Below are 26425 nucleotides of genomic sequence, written 5' to 3' on the forward strand. Positions count from 1 at the left end.
AGCTCCTCATTTTCTTTTCTAAGGGAAGCATTTTTATCTTTCAAGGAGGAACAAAGACAAGGTTCTTTTCCTTTGTATTTTGACAATTTTTCCTCCAAGTTTTCTATCTTTACTTGCTCCTTTTGAGAATTTAAAACAAGCTCCTCATTCTTCTTTTTAAAAGAATTATTTTCTTCTATCAATGAGGATTCCCTATGTTTTGACAAAAAAAGTTCTTTCTCCATATTTTTGCTCCTTCTTTTTACGAAAACTAATTCATCATATAATTTAGCACAATTTTCTATTACTTCATCATGAGAAGGTGCATAATCTTTCTCATCCGAACTTACTTCATCTTCTTGTTCGTTAGCCATTAAGCATGGATGTGTTTTTTTCTCATTTTTTCTTATTTATTCTTTCCTAAAGTGTTGTTTTTCTTCAAGGAATTTTCTTAAGTCTTTTATGAGTGATTCCATATCATCCGTACTATCCTCATCGTTTTCTAGCATTTCTTTGAATTTTGGACTAGATGATTTAAGAGCAACACATTTATCCTTCCTCGGCTTTTGAGGATCCAAAGTCATATTTTTCTTAAGTTCATAAGTCATAAGTGATCTAATAAGCTCATCAAGCGTGACTTTGGTTAAATCCTTTGTCTCCTCAATGACGGTAGATTTAGCATGCCATAACTCGGGTAAAGATCGTAAAACTTTTTGAACATTATCCTCCATAGAATAAGTTCTATTGAGTGCTTTTAATTCATTTATGATGTGTGTGAACTGAGTGAACATGGACGTGATGGATTCTCCCTCATCCATTTTAAACATTTCATATTCATTGACTAACCTGTAAATTTTAGACTTCTTAACTTGTGAAGAACCTTCATATGTGACTTTAAGTTTTTCCCATATTTCTTTACCGGTATCACAACCACAAACACGATTGTATTCATTATCACTTAAAGCACAATAAAGAAAATTTTTGGTTTGAAATTTAAGCTCAACTAACCTTATTTCGGTGTCTGACATCTCCTCAAGATTTTTTGGTTCACCCTTGGTATTTTTGAATTCGTAATTTCCCTCTAAGATGACATGCCACATTTTGAGACTGTGTGCTTGGATAAAGATGGTCATTTGGTTTTTCCAAGCCAGGTAGTTTGAACCGTTGAATAATGGCGGTCTTGCCACGGATTGTCCTTGGGAGGAGGTACTCGCCAAATATTCCATTTGATCTTTACGCTTTGGATTTTACTCCAAAAATACAAGCGCCTTGCTGTGATACCACTTGTTAGTTGTCCCAGCCCAAGAGTACATAGTCCAGAGGGGGGATGAATGGACTCTTTTGTGAATTACAAACTTTCTCTACAAAATAAAACACTTAGCAAGATGCAAGCAATTATATCACAATATATGAAATTTAGATCATACACAAGACAAATAATGAAGAGTATAGGGAGAGAAAATCAACACTAATATTTTTACGTGGTTCTGTACCAAGCCTACATCCACGCCTTGAGACCAACTCAAGGATTCCACTATACGATCTCCTTCATAGGCAAAGAAACCTTACAACTCATGAACAAATCCCTACCTGCTCACCAAGAGCCTCTTTGGTTCACAAAGAACTTTCACCAAATGGTCCACAAAGAACCTTACAAGAAGATGATGGAAATACAATATGATGCTCCTCAAATGAGCAAATATTAAATAAAAAACAAACCTCACACTATCTCTCAAGTAATGAATCAAATACAATTAAAGAGCAAGAGAGAATGAGCACTTGTGAATGAAGAACAACAATGCAAAGTGCTAGGTGCTTAGGTTTTGGTGTAAAAAGATATTTTTCACTAAGAATGATCAAAAGCCTTCAAAACCATGTAATACAAGTCTAATAGCTTGTATTTATAGCTCAAGAGCCTTAGGAGCCGTTAACTAGCTGTTGGAGGGAAGAAAATATATTTTATTTGGTTAACTAGCCGTTTTCTGCTCGTTAGCGTCATTCTGTCACTTGGACTCATCGACTAATCATATACTGCAACTCGTCGACGAACACCCTATGTTTGTCAATGAGGTCCCTAAATTAGAAAACGTCATCAACATGAAAGTTGTGACATTTTGTCTTAGCTTTCTAGGGATACCAAGATTGTCCCATTTAGACTTTTCTAGAAAAATTTATATCCAAAATACCGAAAAAGTGTTTAGGACTTAATGCTGCACTACGACAGTGACGATTGCTTTGTTTTTCCTTATCAAAATGCGTTTTAATGACTCAAAACATTTTTGGACAAAAGTATATGAAATATATTAAGTCTAATGAAGATAAAAACTTGTCCAAATGAGTTTCCTTTTGAATATAAGATATCTTAATTAATAAAACATATTTGAAAACCCATTTTGATATCTTATATGCTTAGTATGTCCTTTTATAAATATACTTGACTTTCTTTGAACCTTTAGGACATAAAACTTGTTTTAACGCACTTGGGAGTAAGTATAAAAATGTTCTTAAAACTAGGATGTTAAAAACTTGTCCCTTTAAAAACATATTTGAGTTTTAGGATTCATTTGACAAAACTTAGAAAACTATGAATTGTGAGTTTGTTACTTTTGTGTAGATCCTATATGTTCATGTGTCCTAGTATACTTATGCAATGGCTCAACTCTTACTCAAAAATCATGCAAGACACACACCGCAAGAGTTACAATATGCACTCACTCACACAACCCTTATTACAATTAATTTATACACAATAAAAACTTCAGGATGTGCTTTGGTGCTTCCGAGTCAGCGTCCTTCCAATCTTTCCTATTTGATATCTACTCAGTCCGATCTTTGCTTCTGATTTGGTTCGTTTGTGTATCCGACACTTTGTACCTGTACTAGATAAGATCTGCAAAGATGGAAAATATTATGAACAACAAATAGGTAAATATCATGAAAACATATAAACCAAGATAATGTAGCTATTAAGGCTAAAATTCTCCCCCTTTTTGATGATATCTAACCTATTAAGAATCTACTTAATCTTTACATTTGTGTTTGTTCTTACTAAGACTTATTGTGCAAAGATAAGCTTACTTAGAACCACTAATGAGTTGTTATCATCAAAACAAGACAATTAAACTTATGTAGCCTCTAAGGCTAACATTCTCCCCCTTTTTGATGATGGCAAACCATTGGTATTCTCCTATTGGATATATTTTAAAGCTCCTCCTCAATTTATGCATATTCTTAGATAAGACTAACATTTGCTCCCCCTTACTATATGCATATAAGGTAAAAATATTTATCCATATTTTTCATATCTATTAGAGCTTTAAACATGCATACCATAAAATAGTTCATTTAAGATAAAACTATAAGCAAAATGAACTTATCATATCACCATATGCATTTTACTCCGGCATGCATTTCATTTCACCCCCACATATAACATCAAACATCTTATTCCTAACATATAGGACACCAAAAATCTTCTCCCCCTTTGATCTTCATAAAAAAGAGAGACGCAATTCATTTTAGCTAAAAACGATTTCTCCTCCTTAATATAAGATTCCGTTGTGGTGAGGTGAGTATGTGCTAAACACATAGCCAATTGTTGGTGCTAAACTATAACATGTGAAATGCCCAGATTGGCTTCCTTACTTACTCATGAATGATGATTTTTTAAGGTTTATTTCCACTTGATGTTGAATCAATCATTCAATTATCATTCAAAAATAGACATTTTCAAAATAAGTACAAAATATTTATGCTTATAATTTAAGCATGGTAAATATGTCCTAACAACTTGGCAAAGAGCATGTAGATGTAAACTTGGTTTTATTTGACAATGCTCTTTAGAAAATAGGAGACATGTTCTCCTAATTTGCCACTAATGGGAAAGTATTCTTCAAACATAAGATATTACAAATAAATGTTTCATTTTATGATACCACTTGTTGTTATGATTATTTTTACTAAAATTCAATTTTTTAGAATGTTATGTTTTAGATAACCAAACAAAAGCATATATCATCAAAACAATTCATACGAGAAAAACAAGGTTTTTCCATTTATCACCCATAAAATTTATTTCTAACTAACAAGCTTTGCATACTATTTTATCCCATAAATAATAGCCAATAAAAGGAAATAAATCAATTTTCAAGATGAATACAATTCAAGAAATTATATTGGTTTTAGAATTTTCATTCATCAACTACTAATTGTTAGTGACAAATTTTGAAACCGTCACTAAAAATAAAGTATTAGTGACGAATTATTACCGTCACTAAAACCTCAATCCCATCACTATAAATTTTATTGAGGCTCTACACAAATTCGTCACTAATAGTTGGGTATTAGTGACGAATTTCAAAACTATTACTAATAGTGTAGTTTTAGTGAATGATCAAAATCGTCACTACTAGTTGGGTATTAGTGACGAATTTTAAAACCGTCACTAATAGTGTAGTATTAGTGAAGAATCAAAACTTTCACTAATACTAATTGACTTTTAGTGAAGGATCATAATTCATCACTAATAGTGTAGTGTTAGTGACGGTTTTAAATTCATCACTAATAGTGGAGTATTAGTGAAGGATCAAAATCATCACTAATACTTATTTGCCTTTAATGAAAGATCATAATTCTTCACTAATAGTTGGCTTTAGTGAAGGATCAAAACCGTCACTAATACTTGGCATTTAGTGAAAGATTAATATTCCTCATTAATAGTATAGTATTAGTGACGGTTTTTGATTACGCGTCAAAGATGCGTAATTAGGCATTTAATTCATGCATTAAAGATTATAATTTTAACTAAATGTCCGATTATGTTCAATATTTTAATCAGTGAGCTCGTTTGATAATTTTCAAATAATTATCCTTTTTTACCATGAATTTACATATATTCGTGTTTTATTTTTACAAGATAATTTTTGGAAATTAAAGTCATGATAAAAATGAAAGAAGCCAAGCCATGCATGCAAAAAGAGGCCATTTTCAGCAGTACTTTTGTAATTTGTATGTAACTCTCTCATCTGACCTCCGATTCAAATGATTCAAGATGATGTAGAAATCTAAGAAAACACTCTACAACTTTCATGTTTTGTGTTTTGATAGATACTAAATGCATCAAGGTCGAAATTGGACGTGAAGTTACCAGACACTATTTTTATGGACTATTTCAACATTGTTTTGTAATCTGGGCGTAACTTTCTCCTCCCAGCTCCGGTCGAGATGATTCAAAATTTTGGGGAAAGTTGAGGAAATGTTCTATAACTTTTGTATTTCAAGCTTTGAGAGATATAGGCTGTAAGAAGGTTGCAATAGGGCTTGACGTGAGTAGGTGCTGGAGGAAGGATTGAAAGGTAAAAAAAAAAAAGTGAAAGAATGAAAAGGTGAAAAAGGCAGCGGACCATAGGGCAAGAAAAAAAGTAAAAAGAAAGGAGGGCTAAAAGGGAGAAAAGGTGGGGGCTAGCTAGGGGGTTTTTAGCTAGGGTTCTTTGGGGAGGGTTTTAACCAAGGGTTTTGGGGGTAGCTGGAGGTGTCTCCTGGGTATCCGCACCACTGAAAAGAGGGAACACAGCAGCAAGCTGCTGTGTGGAGCAGCTCTAACCCGATGGCCCTCCCTCTCTCTCTCTCTCTCTCTCTCTCTCTCTCTCTCTTGTTAATTAGTTATTATTATTTGTTTTCAGTTTGTCATTCAACACATGTTTTAACACTTAGATTTGATTAATCATACATTGAATACTCTTCCTTGGAGTTAATGTTGAAATTTAAATTCTTGTTTAAGTTAGTTTGTGCATTGATTTATTTTGCTGTTAAAGAATCCTTTAGTCTACTCTATATCTCTCTCTTTGTGCTATTTTAATATTTGTTTAACTCTTGTTAGGGCCACTTAGAGTGGTTGCTTTTATTCCCTCTCTTAGTTTTGAATCTTAAATATTTGTTGGAATGAAATGTTGTTGGGTTTTTTATTATTATTATTAAATCTTTCTTTTTAATTAAAGTCATTAAATCTAGTTTAAGTGATGCTTTGTGTTGAGTTTGCTTGCTGCATTTATTTAAAACTAGTGTTGGATTTAAATATTTGTTCAAGTAGTATGTTAGGTTAGTTTATTATTGAAGGACTTTTGTCTAGGTTAGCTTAGTTAATTTAGGTTGATTTTGCTATAGTTTGTTAAGATGGTTGAATGGATTGTACTAGGTTAGCTTAGTTAATTTATTTGTTTAATTGTATGTTAGTTATTCTCCTGTTCATGTACGTTATGTTCTTATTTTGGGTTTTAATTTGTTTCAATTTCACGACGAAATTTCAAAACTCCTAAAATTTCGAATCTGAATCATGTTCAGTACATTGTTTTCTTATTTTGTTTTCCTCTTTCGCGCTTGTTTAAAACCAATTTTCATTCCTCATGGAGACGATATGATATATTTGAGTTAATTATTACACGACGTAACTTCTATACTTGGGATAGCCCTAGTACTACTTATTTTTAGAAGTGAGTTAGTTTTGATCCTTCACTAATATATATAGAAACCGTCACTAATTAATTAAAAATTAATATTTTTTAAATCATTAATTCCTGTGAAAATTTGTAATTACATTTTTTTATAGATAACATCAAACCATAAATATTAAAAAGATTCATAAATTATTAAAAATTATAATTCAAAATGAAATACAACATTATACAAATTCCAAATGTTTTATACATGAATCTCATATGTTCAGATAACAAAAAAAAAAAAAAATACAAAAAAAAGTCAAAAGCTGCATCCTTCTGTAGCATGGGATGGTGTTGATGGTGTGACAGCCGCAAACCCTACAAATTAAGAATTATAAAAAAAAAAAAATTAGTATACGATTTTTGACCATATACGTACTATAAGTATCAATAATTTGATAAAAAAATAAACGGACATTCGGACAAAGTTAAAAAAAAAAATGATAATATTTTAAATTGATAAATTTTATCAGTTTTGAGAAATTTTGGCAGCATTTCCCTTATAAATATGACATTTTCCATAGAGATATGTTTGAAACCTTGGTGTTTACACAAACAATTCACAATTATACAACTAGTAATTAATGAATTTTATTTGTGCACAAGATCTTTATATAATTAGCATTAAATAATGTAATGTGTTTATGCATCCCACAAACAATCTATATCAGACTATAGTTCTATGAAAAAATAAAATATGTTGTTGAGGTTTACATGACTTCTTTAGGACTCAAAAACAACTATAATAATCAAATAATGCAAATGAGTCCATTATTGATAGAATTTTCATTTAGCATATGCAAAAGTAAATTTAGAGATGAAGTTCACAATTCATTTGAACTTCACTCATCCTTTCAAAAATGTTTTTAACATTCAACACACTATAATCATTTTCACAAATATGGTATATGGCTTTGATTATTTTGCATTGGAATTTAACAAATTTTTGACAGCATGTTGTCTGTAAATAGAACATTTTCTAAACCTTTTAAGTCACAAACTTTACCAGCTAACAATATTTAAGCATATTTCTTACATGATCAATTTTCCCAAGTATACCCATTCATGAATCTCTTTATCAAGTTCACATGTATTAGACTTAAAAGAATGAGATATAGATGCTGAATTTTCTATACACAAGAATAAAACAATTATATACTAGGATTTGATAGTACCTAAAAAAAAAATCATTATCATGATGTAAATGACTTTAAAATTGTAACTTGCCATCCTCTTAACTACTTGGCAGTGAACCATTAACTATCAGGCCAATAACCCCAACAATGATACAAGGTTTTATGTGGATCTACCGAAATTTCGGCAACATGTCGTCTGTAAATTGGATGTTTTCCCATTAAAATAGTATTTGATAGGGTCAAATAAGAAATTTATGATTCAATTCAAGGTATACAAGAACATATATCCACTACCAGTATGCAATTCACATCCACTGCATCCGCCATGCAAGAGGCATTCTAGACTACGCATGCAATCAGGTAGCACAATTAAACAAGCAACAGAACATATAAATTTTATGGAAATTGAATCAATTTAATTGTTATGTTTAAATTCTAAATCCAACTCACTCGATGTTTGACTTTAGGTTTTTGGAATTTAAACTATGTTCTTAGAAATGCAGTCTTTGGAAATCAGGTGTCTTCTGGCATTTCGATTATCAATAGAATGTGTCTATTAGACAATTACTCAAGGCAGCTATTGTTTGAATAATGAGCTTGGTGATACTATATATGGTTGTCATTGATCAATTTGACGTGGAATCGAGATATGTACATACATTATCAAAGCATATACTGTCCTCTCACTCAAGAGATTTACTTTTTATTGTATTTCTTATTCAATTATTCTTATTGTAACATCTTGCAAATAGGTTGAGACTAAATCACATATCTCTAGTTTCAGTAATTCTAAATAAGAATAACTTTGAGTGAGTTAGAAAAGATCCTTTGGACTAAAATTTTCTATACTTCTATAAATGGGGAGTTTTCTTGCAAGGCTAGGGATCTTGAGTGCAGTTGCACTATTTTTGGCTTGCAAGCCGAGAGAAAGTTGTGTTGAAAAGGATGGTAGTCCTAGTTGAGGGGTCTCAGTGTAATAGTTGATTGATTATAGTGAAAATTCTCAAGTTGAGTTACTTGGAAAGTGGATGTATGGTAGGTTTGGTGATCAAACCATTATAAATTTGGCATCTCTCTAGCTTATGGCATTTATTTAACTTCATTTGCATGCACTTTGTGATTATGTTTAGATTGCATCACTATTATTTACTATGGTCAAACTAATTATCAATTTGGCTTGAAAAAAGATATAGAAGTCAAGTTTTAAAAACACCTAATTCACCTTCCTTTTTTGGGTGCCTATTGGGACCAACATTTGATATCAAAGCATGATTCTTGTACTTATTTTATTTGTACACTAGAGTATATCAAAGGCATCCATGGCAAGCCACTATCATGCTAAACTATAGTCCACCAGCTCGCCTTACTCATTTGAAGGAACAAATTACACTCACTAGAAAGCTAGAATAAAAACTTGTATTCAATCTCTTAATGTTGGTATATGAAACAATATTTTGAAAGGTCTAGTAATTCTAAGCAAGATGGTACATGGTAAGTCAGTTCCAAAAACTGAAGAAGAATATACTGATGGTGATGATAGACATATTTAATTAACCAAGTTTGTAAATGTTTTATATTGTGTTTTAACTTCTATTGAATTTAATAAAGTCTTATGTTGTTATCTAGCTAAGAAAATCTAAGATAACTTGAAGTAATGCATTAAGGAACTAATCAAGTCAAAGAATCTAACGTAAATTTACTAACGAGTGAACATGAGATGTTTTAATTGAATGAAAATGATTCAATTACCAAAATGTACAATCAATTCACAAATATCATTAATCCTATGAAAGGACTCGGCAAGATCTTTCCTACTAGTGAGATGGTAAAGAAAATTTTAAGATCTCTGCCAAAGAAATGTGAAGCCAAGATTGCTGCAATTATAGAAGCAAAAAATTAAAATATTTTATCAATTAATGAGATTATTGGATCACTTATTACACATGAGATGACAATAAATGTCACTGACTTTTCAACTATGCATGTTAAGAAGAAGAACGCAACACTTAAAGCAAAAGAATTAACTAAAAAAAGACAGCCCAAAGGAAGAAAAGGATGATGAACTTATTGCAAATGTAGCTCTTTTTTTTTTTTTTGAAGAAAAAAGATTTTAAAGGAAAAATAATTTGGAAAAAACTTTTTAAAAATATTATTTGAAAAAGAAAGAATAAATTACTTGTTCTAAGTGTAAGAAATAGGGATACTACCGAAATAATTGTCCTCTTTAAAATAAAAGAAAATGGAAGACTAAAAAGAAGGCATTGGTTGCCACATGGAATGGTTTAGAAACCTCTAAAGCTATCAATGTAGAAATTAAGTAAGAAATTGTTAATCTATGTTGATCGCTGATATTAAAGATGAAAAAAGGTAATGTATGGTCCTCCTCTTTCAATAGATGATTAGGATGGTGTTAAAAATATTTGTAAAAAGATTTGTTAAATTAAAAGAAAGAGTTAACGAGTTAAAAATTTAAAATTATGAACTTAAGAAAAATAATCAAGAATAATTTAAGGATTTTGAAAATCAAGAATTAAAATGAAATTGAAAACTTTTGAATTTGAGAAAATTAAACTTGAAATTGAAAATAAATGATTTTGAAAAAGATGGATATGTAAGAAAAGAATTTGATTCTCAAATGAGTGAGTTTGAAAATGAAAAAGAAACATTGAAGAAAACAAAGATTTTGGATCATGGAATAATGACTTATATAATCATATAATTGATGTAAATGAGGCTTTTGAAAAGTTTTCAATCAAATAAGATAGATTAAATTTTTTTTGGGTAAATCAGAATCCATGTTTTAATGAAAAAAGACTTGATTATGAATCTTCTTTGAGTAGAAATCAAAGTTTGGAGTAAAATCTATCAAAATTGCTCCTATTGTTATTCACTGTATTATTGGTAATGAATTTGGACATCTTGAAAAGGATTGTTAGAAAAAAAAAAATAAGAATAGTTTCAAAAAGGAAAACAAAAATGAACTCCAAGAAATTATCTCTAAGGTTTATGGACCTAGCTTCACTAGATACCGATATTAGAAGGATGTTGCTACTTTCAAAACGCAAATAAAAGAGGAAATGAGAAGTGGTACTTAGATAGTGCTTGCTCTCAACATGTGATGGATGATAAATCGAAGTTCATATTTATCCAGCTTAGAAATTATGGATTTGTAACATTGGTGACAATAATAAAGGAATAATTCTTGAGAAAGGTATCATTGGTAAAAATTCTAATACCTTAATTGAAAAGTGTTTAGTTTGTAAAAGGTTTAAAACATAATTTGTTAAGTATTAGCTAACTATGTGAGGAAGGCGAGACTATATTATTCACCAAGTCTAGATGCATTGTGATAAATTCTTGTGGAAGTTTAACATTTGATGCTTAAGAGAAGGTAATGCTTTACATTATAAATATCTAGTAAAGATAAATGTTTGCAATGTTATTTATAATGACATATCACCACCTCCCACTTAACCAAACTCTCTCTCCTCTCTCCTTCGCCTGACCAAAGAAAATTCCTCGTAACCCTCCTAAGTTTTTGAGTTACCCTTCCATGAATCCTTAAAGGAAAGAAAAAGTAAAGCATGATGCATATGATTTATTTATGCTCTTTCTCTAAGGATGGAGCTGAGCTCCTCTAACTATTCAATGATTATGCTAGAATGAAATTTAATATTCAATTAGTTTTCACTCATCCTTTCAAAAATATTTTATTATTTATTTTAACATAATCATCTTTGTACAAGATTTTACTTGGGAAAAAAATCTACCGAAATTTTAGTAGCATGTCGTTTGTAAATTGGACGATTTCTCATAAAACTTGTAGTAGAACAACCTCTTGATTTTGAAAATTATAAGTATTTTGATCATGTATACGGGTTGTCCAAAGCCTTATACGGATTGAAACAAGCTCCTGGAGCTTGGTATGAGAGGCTTAGTGGTTTTCTATTAGAAAATGAGTTTACTCGGGGCAAAAATGACACTACACTTTTCATCAAATCTAAAAAAGATGATATGCTCCTTATTCAAATTTATGTCGATGATATTATTTTTGGAGCAACGAATGATGATCTGTGCAATGAGTTTGCCAAATGCATGCAAAGTGAATTTGAAATGAGTATGATGGGTGAACTGAGTTTTTTCTTAGGACTTCAAATTAAACAGGCTAAATATGGGACTTTCTTTTGTCAATCTAAATATGTTAGGGACTTGCTAAATAAATTTCATATGGAAGATGGTAAAATTCTTAGTACTCCTAGAGTTCTTCCACCAAACTTGATAAAGATGAGCAAGACATCCCTATTGATGTGAAATTATATCATGGTATGATTGGTAGTCTCCTATACCTTACAACTAGTCGACCTGACATCATGTTTATTGTGTGCATGTGTGCTAGGTTTCAGGCCGCTCCTAAGGAGTCTCATCTGTTAGTTATGAAAAGAATACTTAGGTACCTAGTTGGGACTATCGAATTAGGTTTATGGTACCCTAAGCATACAACATTTGAGATTGTTAGTTATACTGATCCTGACTTTGCTGGTAGTAAGGTAGATAGTAAGAGTACTAGCAGCACTTATCATTATTTTGGAAAATCTCTGGTTTCTTGGTTCTCCAAGAAGTAGAACTCAGTTGTTTTATCCACAACCGAAGCTGAATATATTGTGGTTAGAAGTTATTGTACTCAAACGCTTTATATGAAATAACAACTTATGGATTTCGGATTGCACTATGATACGGTTCCAATTAAATGTGATAATACTAGTGCAATTAAAATTTCAAAGAATCATATCTCACATTCACGAACAAAATATATTGAGATTAGACATCATTTCATTCATGATCATGAGCAGAAAGGGGATGTGACACTTGAGTTTGTGTGCACAAATGAGTAGTGAACTGATATTTTCACCAAACCTCTTCAGGAAGATAGGTTTATACATATTAGACAAGAGTTAGGTTTAATGCATAGTAAAGAGGCCACATAGAAAACTGATAGAGTGCACAAACTTAGGGGGAGCTTCTTAACATAGAAAATATATGACTCTGAATAATTTAAATCTATCATTGCCTTATACTTTGTGAATATGTTTGTGGTTTGTAATGCATGGCTATCATATCTCTTGCATATTGATAGTTATATTTATGTTTTTTGTTTTGATCATACTGGACTACTTGAGTTGTTAGTTGTGGATAAATTGTAAATTTGAACTCAATCAGGTCATTTCTATACATATATTTTTTGGAAATGCTCTATTTTCAAACGGCATGTTGCCGAAATTTCTAAAAATCTTCCCAACCATATCTTGTATTTAAATGATTCATACTCAATGCCTTGTTTATATGCTTTAAATTTATCATGACCCTTTTTGCTGTTGCCAAAAGGGGGAAGAGTGACAAAATTGGGTACTTGGGATATATGTTTAAAATTTTAAAACTTTAAACTTCTCATTATGCATACTGTTAGGGGGAGCTTTTCTTGGTTGTACCCACTTTTGCATGATGTATTTGTCATCATCAAAAAGGGGAAGAATGTTGACCTTATAGGTCATATCCTGTTTTGATTATGACAAATACTCCGGCATTTTATGTCTATCAAATTTGTGTGGAGATTCATATTAGCAGGATCGTATGATGGCATATGTTAGCTTGAAGCAAAAGAAGACCCAGAAGATTCATTTGTTGTAATTTTATATTAAGTTTAATTAGGGTCTGTAATAGTAAAGTAGGAAAGGTCTGTAATAATTTATGCATATCATGCATGTAGGAACTAATTAGCTCAAAAACCTTAAAAAGACCCTAGGTCCTTAGACTTACACTTAGGATAGTCCCCATTATTACATATACTATCAAGGGAACTAATTGAATTAAAACAAGACTTAAGGTGTTAAGTTATTAGGGTTTTGGGTGACCGAACCTTGGCGTTCAAAACACCTCAGTCGACCAAACCGTTGAATAGTCAAAAAGTTGACCTACCTTCGGGCGACCGAACTTAGAATGAATTGAGTGTCCACGGTCGACCGAACTCAAGCCCTAACTTTTTCCAACAACTCAGGCACCCGAACTTCAGGTTCAAAATACCCTCGGGCGACTGAATGTTCAAGTTCGGTAGATTGAACTTAAGACCAGACGACCGAACCTTGAATAGATTGGAAAATCACCTTGGTCAACAAACCAAACCCTTATTCAGGCACTCGCACTTCAAATATCACCTTTTTTGTTTGTGCCTGTTTAGGTAACCGTACCTATGCCTTGGTCAACTGAAACTCTCGGGTTGGCTTAAATTTTATCGCAGTTTATTGGGGTTAAACTGAGTTAATTTTATTAAACTCATTTAAAATAAATTTAATTATTCCCTTTGTATCCCCAACGGTTATAATTTAAGCCTTCTCTATATATATAAGTTCATTTGCTCAGATTAGCATGCAATTAGCAATCCGATTAAAAAAATATCCTCTGTATTTTTTAGAACCCTTTTGCAAAATTCAAAGCCTATACTCTCTCATACACTCATTGCTTTGCTAAACCAAACCTTGTGAGAGTTATTTCAGTGATTATACATTGCTAGAAACTCTCATTGCATTGTTATTGTTTGATTTTCATATTGAGAGTTAAGCAAAGATTTTCCCCCTGATTTTATATAATAAATCCGTGTGTAGGAAAAATCTTGTAGCTAGTGAGTCTTTGCATCTTCATTGCAAGACTCATTGAGCTTGTATTTTTGTGTGTGCAAAATTTTTTTCGCAAGCCCATCTTTTGAATATATGTTTGTGCTTGAATATTGAGAAAATATTTTTGAGATATTTAGAATACTCTTGGTAGAAATCTTTGTAACCCTAAACTGTGATAGAGATTTTCATCTATACATAGTTTCAAAGATTAGTTTGTTGATACACTCTTGTGCGTGATTGAATAGAGACATTACTTTGAGTATTGTTTGCACACATATACATCTGAGCTTATAGTTCTTACATTATTGATGTGCATTGATTGTTACTAGTACAAATCTATTTGATTGAGAAGCAAATATTTTGTACACATTTTGTATTGTGATTTTGTTATATTCTAGGCGTGGCCTAAAGGGGCATTAATCTAGTTCATAAGGATTGGTTGTAAAAGGTTGAGGTCAACCCTGTGTTAATTTAATCTGATTATATTACGGTGTCGCTCCACCCGTGAAGTGAGCCTTAGTGTAATTCTTGTGCTTGTGAACCAAGGCGGGGACGTAGACAGTTTGCCGAACCTCGATAACATATCTCATGTTATCTCTCTTTACCTGCTTTACCTTGCATGCGTAATTAGCTTACTGGTGTAATTTAATTTCAGCATATATATATATATATATATATATATATATCAATTTATTTTATATCTGCACTAAATTGACCCTAGGGTTGTGTAATACTGCTGTTGGTTAATTGACCTAGGGGAGAAATTTTTTAATCTCCAATTCACCTTCTCTTTCTTTCTTCCTATTGATCAAGTTTGAAGAAACATTTCTAATTTATAATTTGAGGGTCAAGTAGGTCATTAATATGGTTTCTTCTTTCTTCATTAACAAAGCTTTATTTGCATTATTGAAGTCAACAACCATACAAGCACCTATAGCATGATAAGTTATTCATTTTTTTGCCATTACATTTATATTATAATAAGAAAAAATGTTTTAAATGCTTCCTCTATAATTATAGATAACCTTAGAAAATGAGAATGTTTTAATAGGAGAAGCAAAGAAATCATCAACGGACAAGACTATTTTCTTACAAAGGATAAATGATACTTTCAAACTAGGGTTTTGTATTTTCAATCTTATAAATTATAATGTTAAATACTTCCTATGTTTTATCCAAGAGAGCCTAAAAGTGAGAGCAAAAACAAAATTTATTAACAAGAGATAGTTAATTACTTTTTAGAAAAATTTCTAGCCATAATTGCCATTACAAACAACTAGACACTTCGTAAACTTTCGAGCCATAGTTGTTGACCATGATAAAAAAAAATAGAGGCATTTGTTTTATTTATTTATTTATTTGAAAAACCAAGTCTATACAGATGCTTAAAAAATAGATAAATTATAATTTACAATCAAATTTTATAATATTAGCTTTTCGGATAATAGGTTTTTATGAACTTATAAGTTTCTTTAAACTAACTTATCCAACTAAATATTATTTTCTTTTCACAAGAACATTAAATTGAATTGATTATTATAATATTGGGATTTGTAAAAGTTAGCTAAAAACTTCCAGTTTTTATTTTATTTTATTTTATTTTTTATCATGCAATAAATTGTATGAATTTTGTTTAAATTTCAGGATATATAAGTATATACCATTTAATAAAGAAATTATCTTTTACATTTAAGAATGTGTATATAATTATCACTAAATACATTTTAAGAAAGACTTCCACTACTGAAAACTTAAATTTAAGAAAATGAGAATTTCTCTACTTTCTTTTTGTTACATTTTATTTTGAAGAACAATTCTTGAAATAATAGTTGATATTATTTATACACTTAAAGAGGAAGAGTTTTCACTTTCAATAGATCCTCTCGGCTATTTAAAAACTAACCGGTGATTCCATAATTATCTTAATGACAATAATTTGATGGTCAATGAAATATATTAACCTGATATTTTAAAATTTTCCCTATAAAATATAATTGAAAAAGGATAACAAATCTTTATCTAAGATATAAATTTTGTGTATTTTATATAAATCCATTTGCAAACAATAAGACGACAAATTTTTGCTTTTATTTGTAAGTCCATATTATCTTGCAAAAGAACTTGTATAAAACTAATGAAAAGGAATATATAAAACACAGTAAATAAATAATGGATCTATAGCTATTTCATTGAACTATTTAGTGCGTCCATCATATTATGTGAGCACATAATGGAACAAAGAACTATTTAATGAAACATAATTTTTATGACATATAATCTAGATACAATTATTCATAATTTTTATTATTGTAAAATAACTAATCGTAATTATATTTAGTTTTGGTTTAACTTAGTAACTTCGAACATTTAACCCTTCTGAATTATGTAAAAGTTAGTAGAGTTAATTTTGGTTTAACTTAGTAACTTCGAGCATTTAACAAATCACAATAACATAATATGACTATTGTTTGCCAGCAGAGCCTTCATCTTCCAGGTGCTGCAGCAGGTAAGACGCTTTTTAGTTTCTTTTTCTTGTAGATGAAGCGAAGCGCGGAGCCCACCAATGGCCAACTTGTTACAATGGCAATGTAAGCAAGCAACCATATTGACCTTCTATTCTGTCCAGAGAGTTGATCTAGGCATCTTCTAAAATGGGAAGTTAGCCCAAGAGACTCCTTGCCTCTAGCTTGGTTGGAAGTTTGGGCAACATTGGGCGGACGATGGGATTTTGCTTTTGCTGTCTGTTCATCTTGTTCTGTATCTGAAGCCATTTCATCCCTGCGAAGAACTTTCTGTCCTTCAGATGGGTCTTCTACAATATCATCGATGGTTGACTCATTCCCCATTGCAGCAACCATTCCGTCTCCTACAACATTTACATATGGGCCCTGGTCTATGGATGACTCCAATGCAGAAGGCAGGCTGGAATCCTGTGTCTGCAAACACCAAACAATGGAGTATGGTGCGGCATAAATGAGCAGTAAACTGATTTGTGGAGAAAACACAGTATTTCTGTACGAATCCTAAAAGATTATATGTTTAAGCTAATTGACAGCATCAGGGTCAATGAACATGATTTTCACCTTCTTTTGCGTGTGCATTAAAGGGCTAGAGTGCAGAACACTGAAGAACTCATTAACAGCCCTTACCCACCTGCAAAGTAGAGAGAGAAAAACTCCATATTTTATTTGAAATTGTTGAAAGATCAACCAACTTGGAGCTGGCTAGAAAGTTGTCATAGATGAGGAAAGCTACAATAAAAAAGAAAGGGCTCATAAAAAGTCCAATTATAAAGCGTTCATTTGGTACAAGCGCAATATCAATAACGACCCAAGGGGTAACGTGGAGTTGCACATGGCACAAAGATGTTCCAGGTCTACCTTGGAAGCATTTGGTAAATTAATTTCCTAATGAACAATCATAACAAGCATTGAACACTAAATCTTTAAAAGCAGTTACAATCCCAAAAACAAGAAATCATAATACCATAGACCAGATGCAGTTATTCCTTCAAAAAATGCCAAATGTCCTCCATGCTCTGGGGTAGCCAGGACAATATTTTTATTTGCCCTAGTAAAGAAATTTTCAATCAGGTGCTTCAAATGTCAGGAAAGAAATATATTATGAAAAGGAAGCATTCAAGAATTTATTGATGATTCCACCTGCATTCATCCCAAGGAATGGCTTCCCTAGTACAGACAGGATCATCCAAAGCACTGATACAGAGTAGAGGCACTGAGATATTTCCAACAAAACTAGTGCTGCTACAACGCCTGTAATATGTATCCACTGTCTAGAGAAACAATACATCAGTAAGTCAAAGGTGTATGTGTGCATGTGAAAAAAAAAAAGGTGGCGGGGGGAGGATTACCTCAAATTTTCCAACAAGACAGGTGGCATAGTTGTCAAAATCACGAATGGAACGTGACTATTTAAGCCAAAAATAATAACCAAAAATACAGCATTAGTATGGATGAAAAGACACAAAACAAGTATAATAAAGCACATTTTAGTACCCAACAATGACATATATTACTGTGTAGAAGAATGGATAAGGGTCCAAAGCATAATGTCTTGGTCCAAAATCTTACCAGGGCCAATTTTGATTAAGAACTTAGCATTAACCTTCGATAACACTAGAAGTAGATTTTGATCAGGAATGTTTATAGAAGACAATAAAGAATAAATCTTTATTTATGCATCCAAGCGTCTAGTAGAGTCGTAAACAAAAAGTTTCTAATATTTGTGAGATTAGAAAATAATGTGAAGGTTAAAAATAAGATAACTGAGTAATTATGAAGCAAATAAAAGCCCACTTGTGCACAGCTAATTATCATACCCAGTACTTGTATATTCCCTGCAGAAGTAATCTTTCCCGTTTGATTTAATTAACTTAATATTCTAGCCAAGATGGAAAAAGAAATATCAAACTATGGGGCACTTTTTATGGGAATTTGTTGATAATTGGCTACCACAGGCACCAAGCCACCAAGATGGAATTGGATAACGTACAGCATAAAATCCCCAAGGTGCCGCAGCTGATGGTGTGATAATCATACCCTTCAAGCCATGGTAAATTTAAATAATTTCATAAATTGAATAGTTGTTGCATTTACTTTCCTGTGTTGAACGAATTTTGCTAAGTGTTAGGGCTTGACAGCGTGACCTCGATTAAATGGGGAGGAGAGCTGTCTTCACTTGCCCTCGCCAAGGATTTTTATACTGGATGTTGAATTACTCAGATGATGGCTTGTGTGGTTGTCTTGTTAATTGAAGATAACAACTAGTTCCACCTGTCATTGAGTATGAAGGTCTCTTGTCTTCATGAATTCATTATTGTTGGAACAGATATTTCATGCCTATGATAGCATTCAAAATCCTCTCGAGTGTTCATGACAGCCGGATTGAATGTGTAGTTGTGGGCTGACTTTGTCGAGGGAGAGCATCGATGAGTGCCACGCGACCCGTTAATTGAGTTTAAATTGACGGTCCGTGACAGTTGGTATCAGAGCTAGGTTTGCGTGAGCTTGGTGGGCATGAGCACTATGAGTAGGAAAATGAGAATTTAAAATTTTGTAAAACAGAACAATGTGGAGGCATGTAAGGCAAGGGATGACTCAAGAGAAAGGCGTGCCAATAGAATTTAAGACTGCCAAAAAGAAAATTGATTTTGAAAATAGAATTATGGAACTTTAGTAAGACACTCCATGTATGAAAATCCTTGGTATGGAGTAGTTAAAAGCCTCGAGAATATGTTGAAATACATCGAGGGCATGATGCCATCTCCCAACTCATAAGGAGAAAGACAAACAAAGCTTGCGGTATTCAAAAGGAGGATTGAGCTGTCAAAAACTCATCGAGGTCATGATTCCATACATAATCCCAAGGGGCAGTGCCAATAGAGCTTGAGGCCTCCCTACGGGAAGCAGACCAATAGAGCTTGAGGTCTACTAGAAAGTATTGAGTTGTTGCCTTGAGTAGGCTGAAACACATCAAGGGCATGATGCCATCCATCATCCCAAAGGGTAGTGCCAATAGAGCTTGAGGCCTCCCTACAAGAAGCAGACCAATAGAGCTTGAGGTCTGCCAGAGAATATTAAGTTATTGGAAGCCTTGAGTAAGCTGAAACATATCGAGGGTGTGATGCCATTCATTGTCCCAGAGGGTAGAGCCAATAAAGCTTAAGGCCTCCCGACGGGAAACAGACCAATAGAGCTTGAGGTTTGTCAGAGAATGTTGAGCTGTCGAAAGCCTTGAATAGGCTGAATGACATCTAGGTCAGATGCAATCGAGAATCCCACGGGTTTGTGCTAATAGAGCTTGAGGCCACCCTACGGAAGTTAATTGCGATTGTTGCTTATATTGCACGTACAGAGGATGGGAAAAGAATCCATGACAATTCGATGGGTAAGTGAGTAGAGGACTTCTGGTAAGACTACAGAGAGAAGGCAATGGTTCACACCAAGCACCCAGGAAAGTAGGCAGGGTGCCACACAAAAGTGCAAAAGGGAAGGCAATGTGAACGTTGCACGCTCTGTAAGTCAACATGGTAGAGAAAGGGTCATGGTTCACACCAAGTGCCTAGGAAAGCGGGTAGGGTGCCACACCAAGCGCTAAAGGGTTGGCAGGGTAAATGATGCATGCCTCAGTTGGTATGGCAGAGAAAGGATAATGGTTACCGCCAAGTAGCTAGGAAAGTAGGTAGGGTGACATGCCAAACGCGCGAACAGGGGTAGGCAGGGTGAACGTTGCATGCTCTGATCAAGTTAAGATAGATAATTGCAAGCCTCTGATGACTTGAACGATGGTATGATGCGAGATTCGGTAGATTTCAATACCCAAAAGAAAACCAATTGGAATGGATGAGTCATATATCTTTTCGGTTCTTTACTTGTCAGTTGTTGTAGTTACCTCACATAGCCGATGAGTTGGATGCTTTTTCAGATCCTTAAGTGTCAGTTGTCGTCGTTATCCCACATAGTCGATGAGTTGTACCCCTTTTTAGCTCTTTACCAATCAGTAGTCATAGTTAACTCACACAGCGGATCAGTCATTTATCTCTTCAGCTCTTTGCAAGTCAGTAGTCGTCATAATCTCACACAGTGGATGAGTTTGTGTCCCTTTTCAGCTCTTAACAAGTGAGTATTCATGGTTCCCTCATACCGTGGATGAGTCGTATAGAGTCGAGACTAAATATGTAGAGTATAACATGGTAGACATGTAGTCAATGACGAAGGTCATCAACAACAAGAGTGGGAAGTCTTCTTACAAATACATCGACAAGGTCGTTGACAAAGTGAGTGGGGGAGAATGTTAGGGCTTGACAGTGTGACCTAAGTTAAATGGGGAGGGGAGATGTCTTCGCTTGCCCTTGCCAAAGATTTTTATACTGGATGTTGAATAACTCGGATGATAGCTTATGTGGTTGTCTTGCTGATTGAATATAACAACTAGTTCCACTTGTCGTTGAGTATGAAGGTCACTTGTCTTCATGAATTCATTATTGTTGGAACTGATATTTCATGCCTATGATGGCTTTCGAAATCCTCTCGAGTGTTCATGGCAGCTGGATTGAATGTGTAGTTGTGGGTTGACTCTGTCGAGGGAGAGCCTCGACGAGTGCCGCGCGGCCCGTTAATTGAGTTTAAATTGGTGGTTTGTGACACTAAGCATGTTGTATGCTAATTAAGTTTAAGCTACTAGATATTGGAATTTCTTTAATTTATTAGTGGTAGGAGCATAGGTGAAATGAAACTAAGAGAGTCTATGTTAAAGCATAAATAATAGAGGATTTTGGGGGCAGAGAGTCCATTCTTCCACAAAACATCATCCTCAAGATAGGAGTGGATGGCTTGCAGACAAGCTGGCACCACTGCAGGCCTACTTGCTGCAAGCTGTTACTGTACTAATCTGTTTCCAGCATCAGGAATACCAGCAACAACAAATACAACTATTACCAATTGCTTAACCCTGTTCTAGAGAGAGAGAGAGAGAGGGAGATAGAATTTTTCAGAAAATAAGAAAAATCACGAAAATTCAGGGGAAATCAGGAAAAGTGTAGAAAAAATCAGAGGAACATAAAAAATATTGGAGAACCTAATAACCAAGGTAAGTGTTTTTAATTTTTGTTTATTCTTCTAAAAATTTTGAGTAGAAGTGGAATTTTCAAGGAAAAAGTATAGAACATGCGTTAAATTGGATACAAATAGTTAATAGATATGGCAGTAAATATGTTCTCCTGGGTTTTCATAGCTGCATATTTTTGTTGTAGTTGGGTTTCCGTAGTTGCATAGTTTGCGTAATTTGGTTCTCATAAACGCATATTTTCATTGTAGTTGGCAAATTCACATGCAATGTGTATTGATCATGTAAGGATGGTAGCGTTTGTTGGCTAGGAACAACCTATGTGTGCATCTACTGAACTGCTAATATGAGAAATAGTTGAATATTCCTATTATGTGATATAGTTCGCACTGCCATGTTGTTTGTGCCCATGATTTTGTGGAATTTGAGCAAGTAAGGATTGTGAATCCTTGGTGGAAAGGCCCTAAACCTCTGGAAGGTATTTCTGCAAATAAGGGGTGGTTGGCGAAGCTGGAAATAGGAACTTGTATGTGTCAAATATTTTGTGAATGGCCGAATGAATTGGCCTTGAGTTCAGTATATTATATATAGACTTTACAAGAATGCTATACAAGGAAAGTAAATAAGGTCTAGCATGATTCTAGCCCTATACCAGTAAACTATAATCTGTCAAGCCCTATACATGTAAACTAAATATATGCTAATTGTACAAAATAATGAATTGAAATAAAAGGAAATAAATGTGGGCTGAAGTAAGGAAAGAAATCTTTTGCTTTGCTTTTTGCTGTTCCATTGACAGCCCCCTTAAAATTGATGCGGGTTGATCAACAAGCATCAATTTGCTACTTAGGAAGCAATGTCGATGACGAGTGAGAGCCTTGGTGAAGATATCTGCAATTTGTAATTCAGTCGAAATGTGTGGAAGAGTGATAACAAGAGCTTCAAATGCTTCACGGATAGAGTGACAATCGACTTCAATATGCTTCGTGCGCTCATGATAGACAAGATTGGCCGTGATCTGGATAGCACTTGTATTATCGGCATGTAGAGGTGTAGGATCGGTCTCAAAAAAATCTAGCTCAGCAAGCAAGCCTTGAAGCCAAATAATTTCAGAATAAGCAAGAGACATCGCCCGATATTCAGATTCTGTCGATGACTTAGAAACTTTGTCTTGCTTCTTACTCTTCCAAGAGATCAATGCGTCACCTAAGAACACACACCAACCAATGATGGAGCGACGTGTATCCGCACAACCAGCCCAATCAGCATCGCTATAAGCAGCAATGTGAGTAGAGTTGCCTGTAGGGAAGAATAAACCATGGGCAGAAGTGCCCTGAACATAGCATACGATCCTATGGACAGCAGCCAAATGAAAATGACGAGGAGTATGAAGAAACTGGCTGACTAGCTGTACAACAAAAGAAATGTCTAATCTAGTAATCGTGAGATAGACAAGACTACCCACCAACTTCCGGTATAAACTGGGATCAGCAAGTAAGTCACCCTCCTCTTTGCAAAGCTATACATTTAATTCCATGGGAGTATCAACAGAAGCACCCTTTTGAAGGCCAGCTATGGCCACCAAGTCATTAGCATACTTATGTTGATTGAGTGAAATACCCGAGGGACTACGATTCACCTCAAGACCAAGAAAACATGTGAGAGACCCAAGATCTTTCATATGAAAGGACTCTGAGAGATGAGTCTTGAGTTGAGCAAGTAAAGCAGAATCGGAACCAGTAATTAAAATATCATCAAACTAAACCAAAACAACAATACCGATGTTTGATTTCCGAAGAAACAATGAAGTGTCATACTTGCTTCGCTTGAATGAAAATTGTAATAAAGTGGTGCGGAATTTATCAAACCAGGCCCTCGGAGCTTGTTTGAGACCATAAAGAGAACGACGAAGGTTACACAAATGTGAAATTGGAGAGGGAAACAATCCTGGGGGTGGCTTCATATAAATACACTCTTTAAGATCCCCGTGAAGAAAAACATTCTTGACATCCATCTGATGTAGTGGCCACTCACTGGAAGCAGCAATAGCCAGAATCGTACGAACAGTAGTCATCTTAGCCACAGGAGCAAAGGTCTCTTCATAATTGACACCATATTCCTAATTATTCCCAAGTGCAACAAAGCGAGCTTTGTAACGATCCAAACTTCCATTAGATCTGACCTTGACTGAGTAAACCCTTTTACAACCCAGAGGAACAATGGTGGGAGGACAAGGCTCAATGTCCCAGGTGTGATTGGCCTCTAGAGCAGCAATTTCTTCCTGCATAGCTTGTCACCAACAATCATGCTTGGCAGCGTGTGAGTAGGAAGTGGGAATATCTAAATTGGACAATGCAATAGTAAAAGTTGAAATAGAGTTACCAGAACTTGAAGAGGGGAACCCAAACCTGTTCGGGGGTAAAGACACTCGAGAAGAGCGACGTACCAAAGGCTCTGGAGGTGCTACAATTGATTGAATCTGGAGCGTGGTAGGATCAGATATCGGATGAGCTACCGAAAGAGACTGTGGGCAGGGGCGCCACGTATACACAATACCTGGTTTAAAACGAGAACTAACTAGATGAGGATCTGAGACTTGCTCCTTAAAGGAGATGAGAATCACAGTAAGAGAGGAGGGTACAGAGGACATAGGAAAGAAATGTTGATTTTCAAAGAAAATAACATTCCTAGAAATGCGTGTACGATGTAATGTAGAATCATAGCAAACAAATCCCTTTTGACACACATTGTATCCCAAGAATGCACATCGAACATATTGAGTAGATAATTTATGTTGGTCATGAGGAGGAAAATGAACAAAACATACACAACCAAAGGTACGGAGGTTATTGTAACTAGGTTGCTTAGTAAATAAACGGAAATAGGGAGACTCCAGGAGTAGGGCTTGAGAAGGTAAACGATTAATCAAGTAGCAGTTTTCAGAGCCTCAACCCAGAACAAGGATGGAACAGAGGATTCCAGCAAGAGAGTACGGACCACATCTAGGAGATGACGATTTTTCCGTTTGGCTACTCCGTTCTGTTAGGGAGTAGTAGGACATGAACGTTGTTGAATAATGCCTTTAGAAGCCAAAAATGCCTAAAACTCAGTAAACACATATTCACCACCATAATCTGTGCGTAATGTCTTAATAGAAGAAGAAAATTGATTGTTCATATACGCTAAAAACTCGGTGAAAGTACGAAAAACCTCAAATTTAGAGTGAAGAAAGTAGACCCAAGTAACCCAAGTAACTCTGCTATGATCATCAATGAAAGTCACATAGTATTTAAAATTTTCATGTGAACTAACCGGCGAAGATCCCCATACATCACTATGGATAAGATCAAAACACTGAGAAGCTCTACTAGCATGCAAAGGGAAGGGAAGAGTTTTGCTTTTACCAAGTTTGCAAGAGGCACACTCAAGAGATAAAGAAGAACGTTCTTTATTACCAAGTAAAACAGAGTTCAATACATGAGATAAGATCTGAGTATTGGGATGGCCTAAACGATGATGCCACACCATACTAAGATCTGAAACATTATTACAAGCAAAAAACTTAATAGAATAAACTGGAGAACATGCTGGAATAGGCAAAAGTAGTGGAAACAAGCGCCCCACTTTAGGTCCCTTCGCGATCGGCTCCCCTGTTACCTAGTCTTGCACTACATAACCATTACCATAAAAATTAATAGCACAATTGTTATCAACTAATTGACCAACAGAAATAAGATTCGTGGAAAGTTGAGGAGCAAGAAACACATTAGTGAACTTAGAAGAGGCATCTCCAACAGCATCTATTGGCAAAGAACTGTCATTGGCAGTCAGAATAGTAGATTGACCAGCGTAGGGCCAAACATGAGACAAGGTAGTGGGATTATTCGTCATGTGATTAGAGGCACTCGAGTCCACATACCAGAGATTAGTAGAATTGTTACCATGGAGCCCCATTGTTGATAATGCTGAAATTAGCATCTGTTGTACCATTTCAAGCGTGCAGTAATTCACTGGAGGAGGTGCAGGAACAGAGAAGTCACCTGAAGAAGAGCCAAGGGCCGCAAAAGTCACTGTAGGGGGTACACTAACAGAAGTTTGGAATGCTTGGGCTTGACGATTCTGCGGGCGGATACGCCATTCTTTGATAATGTGACCCTTCTTGCAATAAAAGCAAAATTTCTTGGAACAAGTAGCAGTGATATGTCCAAATTCCTTGCAGCAAAAACACTGCAAAGTGCTAGAATGCGCAGGCGGTCCTCATCGTTGAGCAGCATAAGCCATAGGGACAGACCCGAAACTACCATGAAATCGTGCCAGAGTAACTTGAGTACTAAGCAGTTGTTCTTCACAAAGTAACTCACCAAAACAAACATCCAGAGAAGGAACAGGAGAGCGATTTAGCAGAGACAAGCGAACCAATTCATACTCGGGGCGGAGTTTCATAAGAAACTGATCACAACGACTATTCTCGTGAAGACGTTGAGTAATGGGAAGAGAAGCCACAGGAACATTCTCAATAACCAGATCAGAATATTCATTCCAAAGAGTCAGAAACCCCGAATAA

At 34.4% G+C, this 26425-nt stretch overlaps 1 protein-coding gene across 2 annotated transcripts in view; it reads right to left on the reverse strand.

The window, feature by feature from the left end:
• Positions 1-16556: 16556 nt before the first annotated feature.
• Positions 16557-26425, reverse strand: part of LOC131161514 (embryogenesis-associated protein EMB8) — a 62814-nt gene continuing 52945 nt past the window's right edge. For both annotated transcript variants that reach the window (XM_058117330.1, XM_058117329.1), the window contains 5 exons: positions 18149-18205; positions 17940-18070; positions 17764-17847; positions 17361-17430; positions 16557-17213 (listed from right to left, as the gene is read on the reverse strand). In XM_058117330.1, coding sequence (XP_057973313.1) covers positions 16761-17213; positions 17361-17430; positions 17764-17847; positions 17940-18070; positions 18149-18205 — 795 coding nt within the window. In that variant the 3' untranslated portion in view covers positions 16557-16760. The remainder of the gene's footprint in view (positions 17214-17360; positions 17431-17763; positions 17848-17939; positions 18071-18148; positions 18206-26425) is intronic.

The sequence above is a fragment of the Malania oleifera genome, chromosome 8 (genome assembly GCF_029873635.1).
Source record: "Malania oleifera isolate guangnan ecotype guangnan chromosome 8, ASM2987363v1, whole genome shotgun sequence".
In the NCBI taxonomy this organism is placed as follows: domain Eukaryota; kingdom Viridiplantae; phylum Streptophyta; class Magnoliopsida; order Santalales; family Ximeniaceae; genus Malania; species Malania oleifera.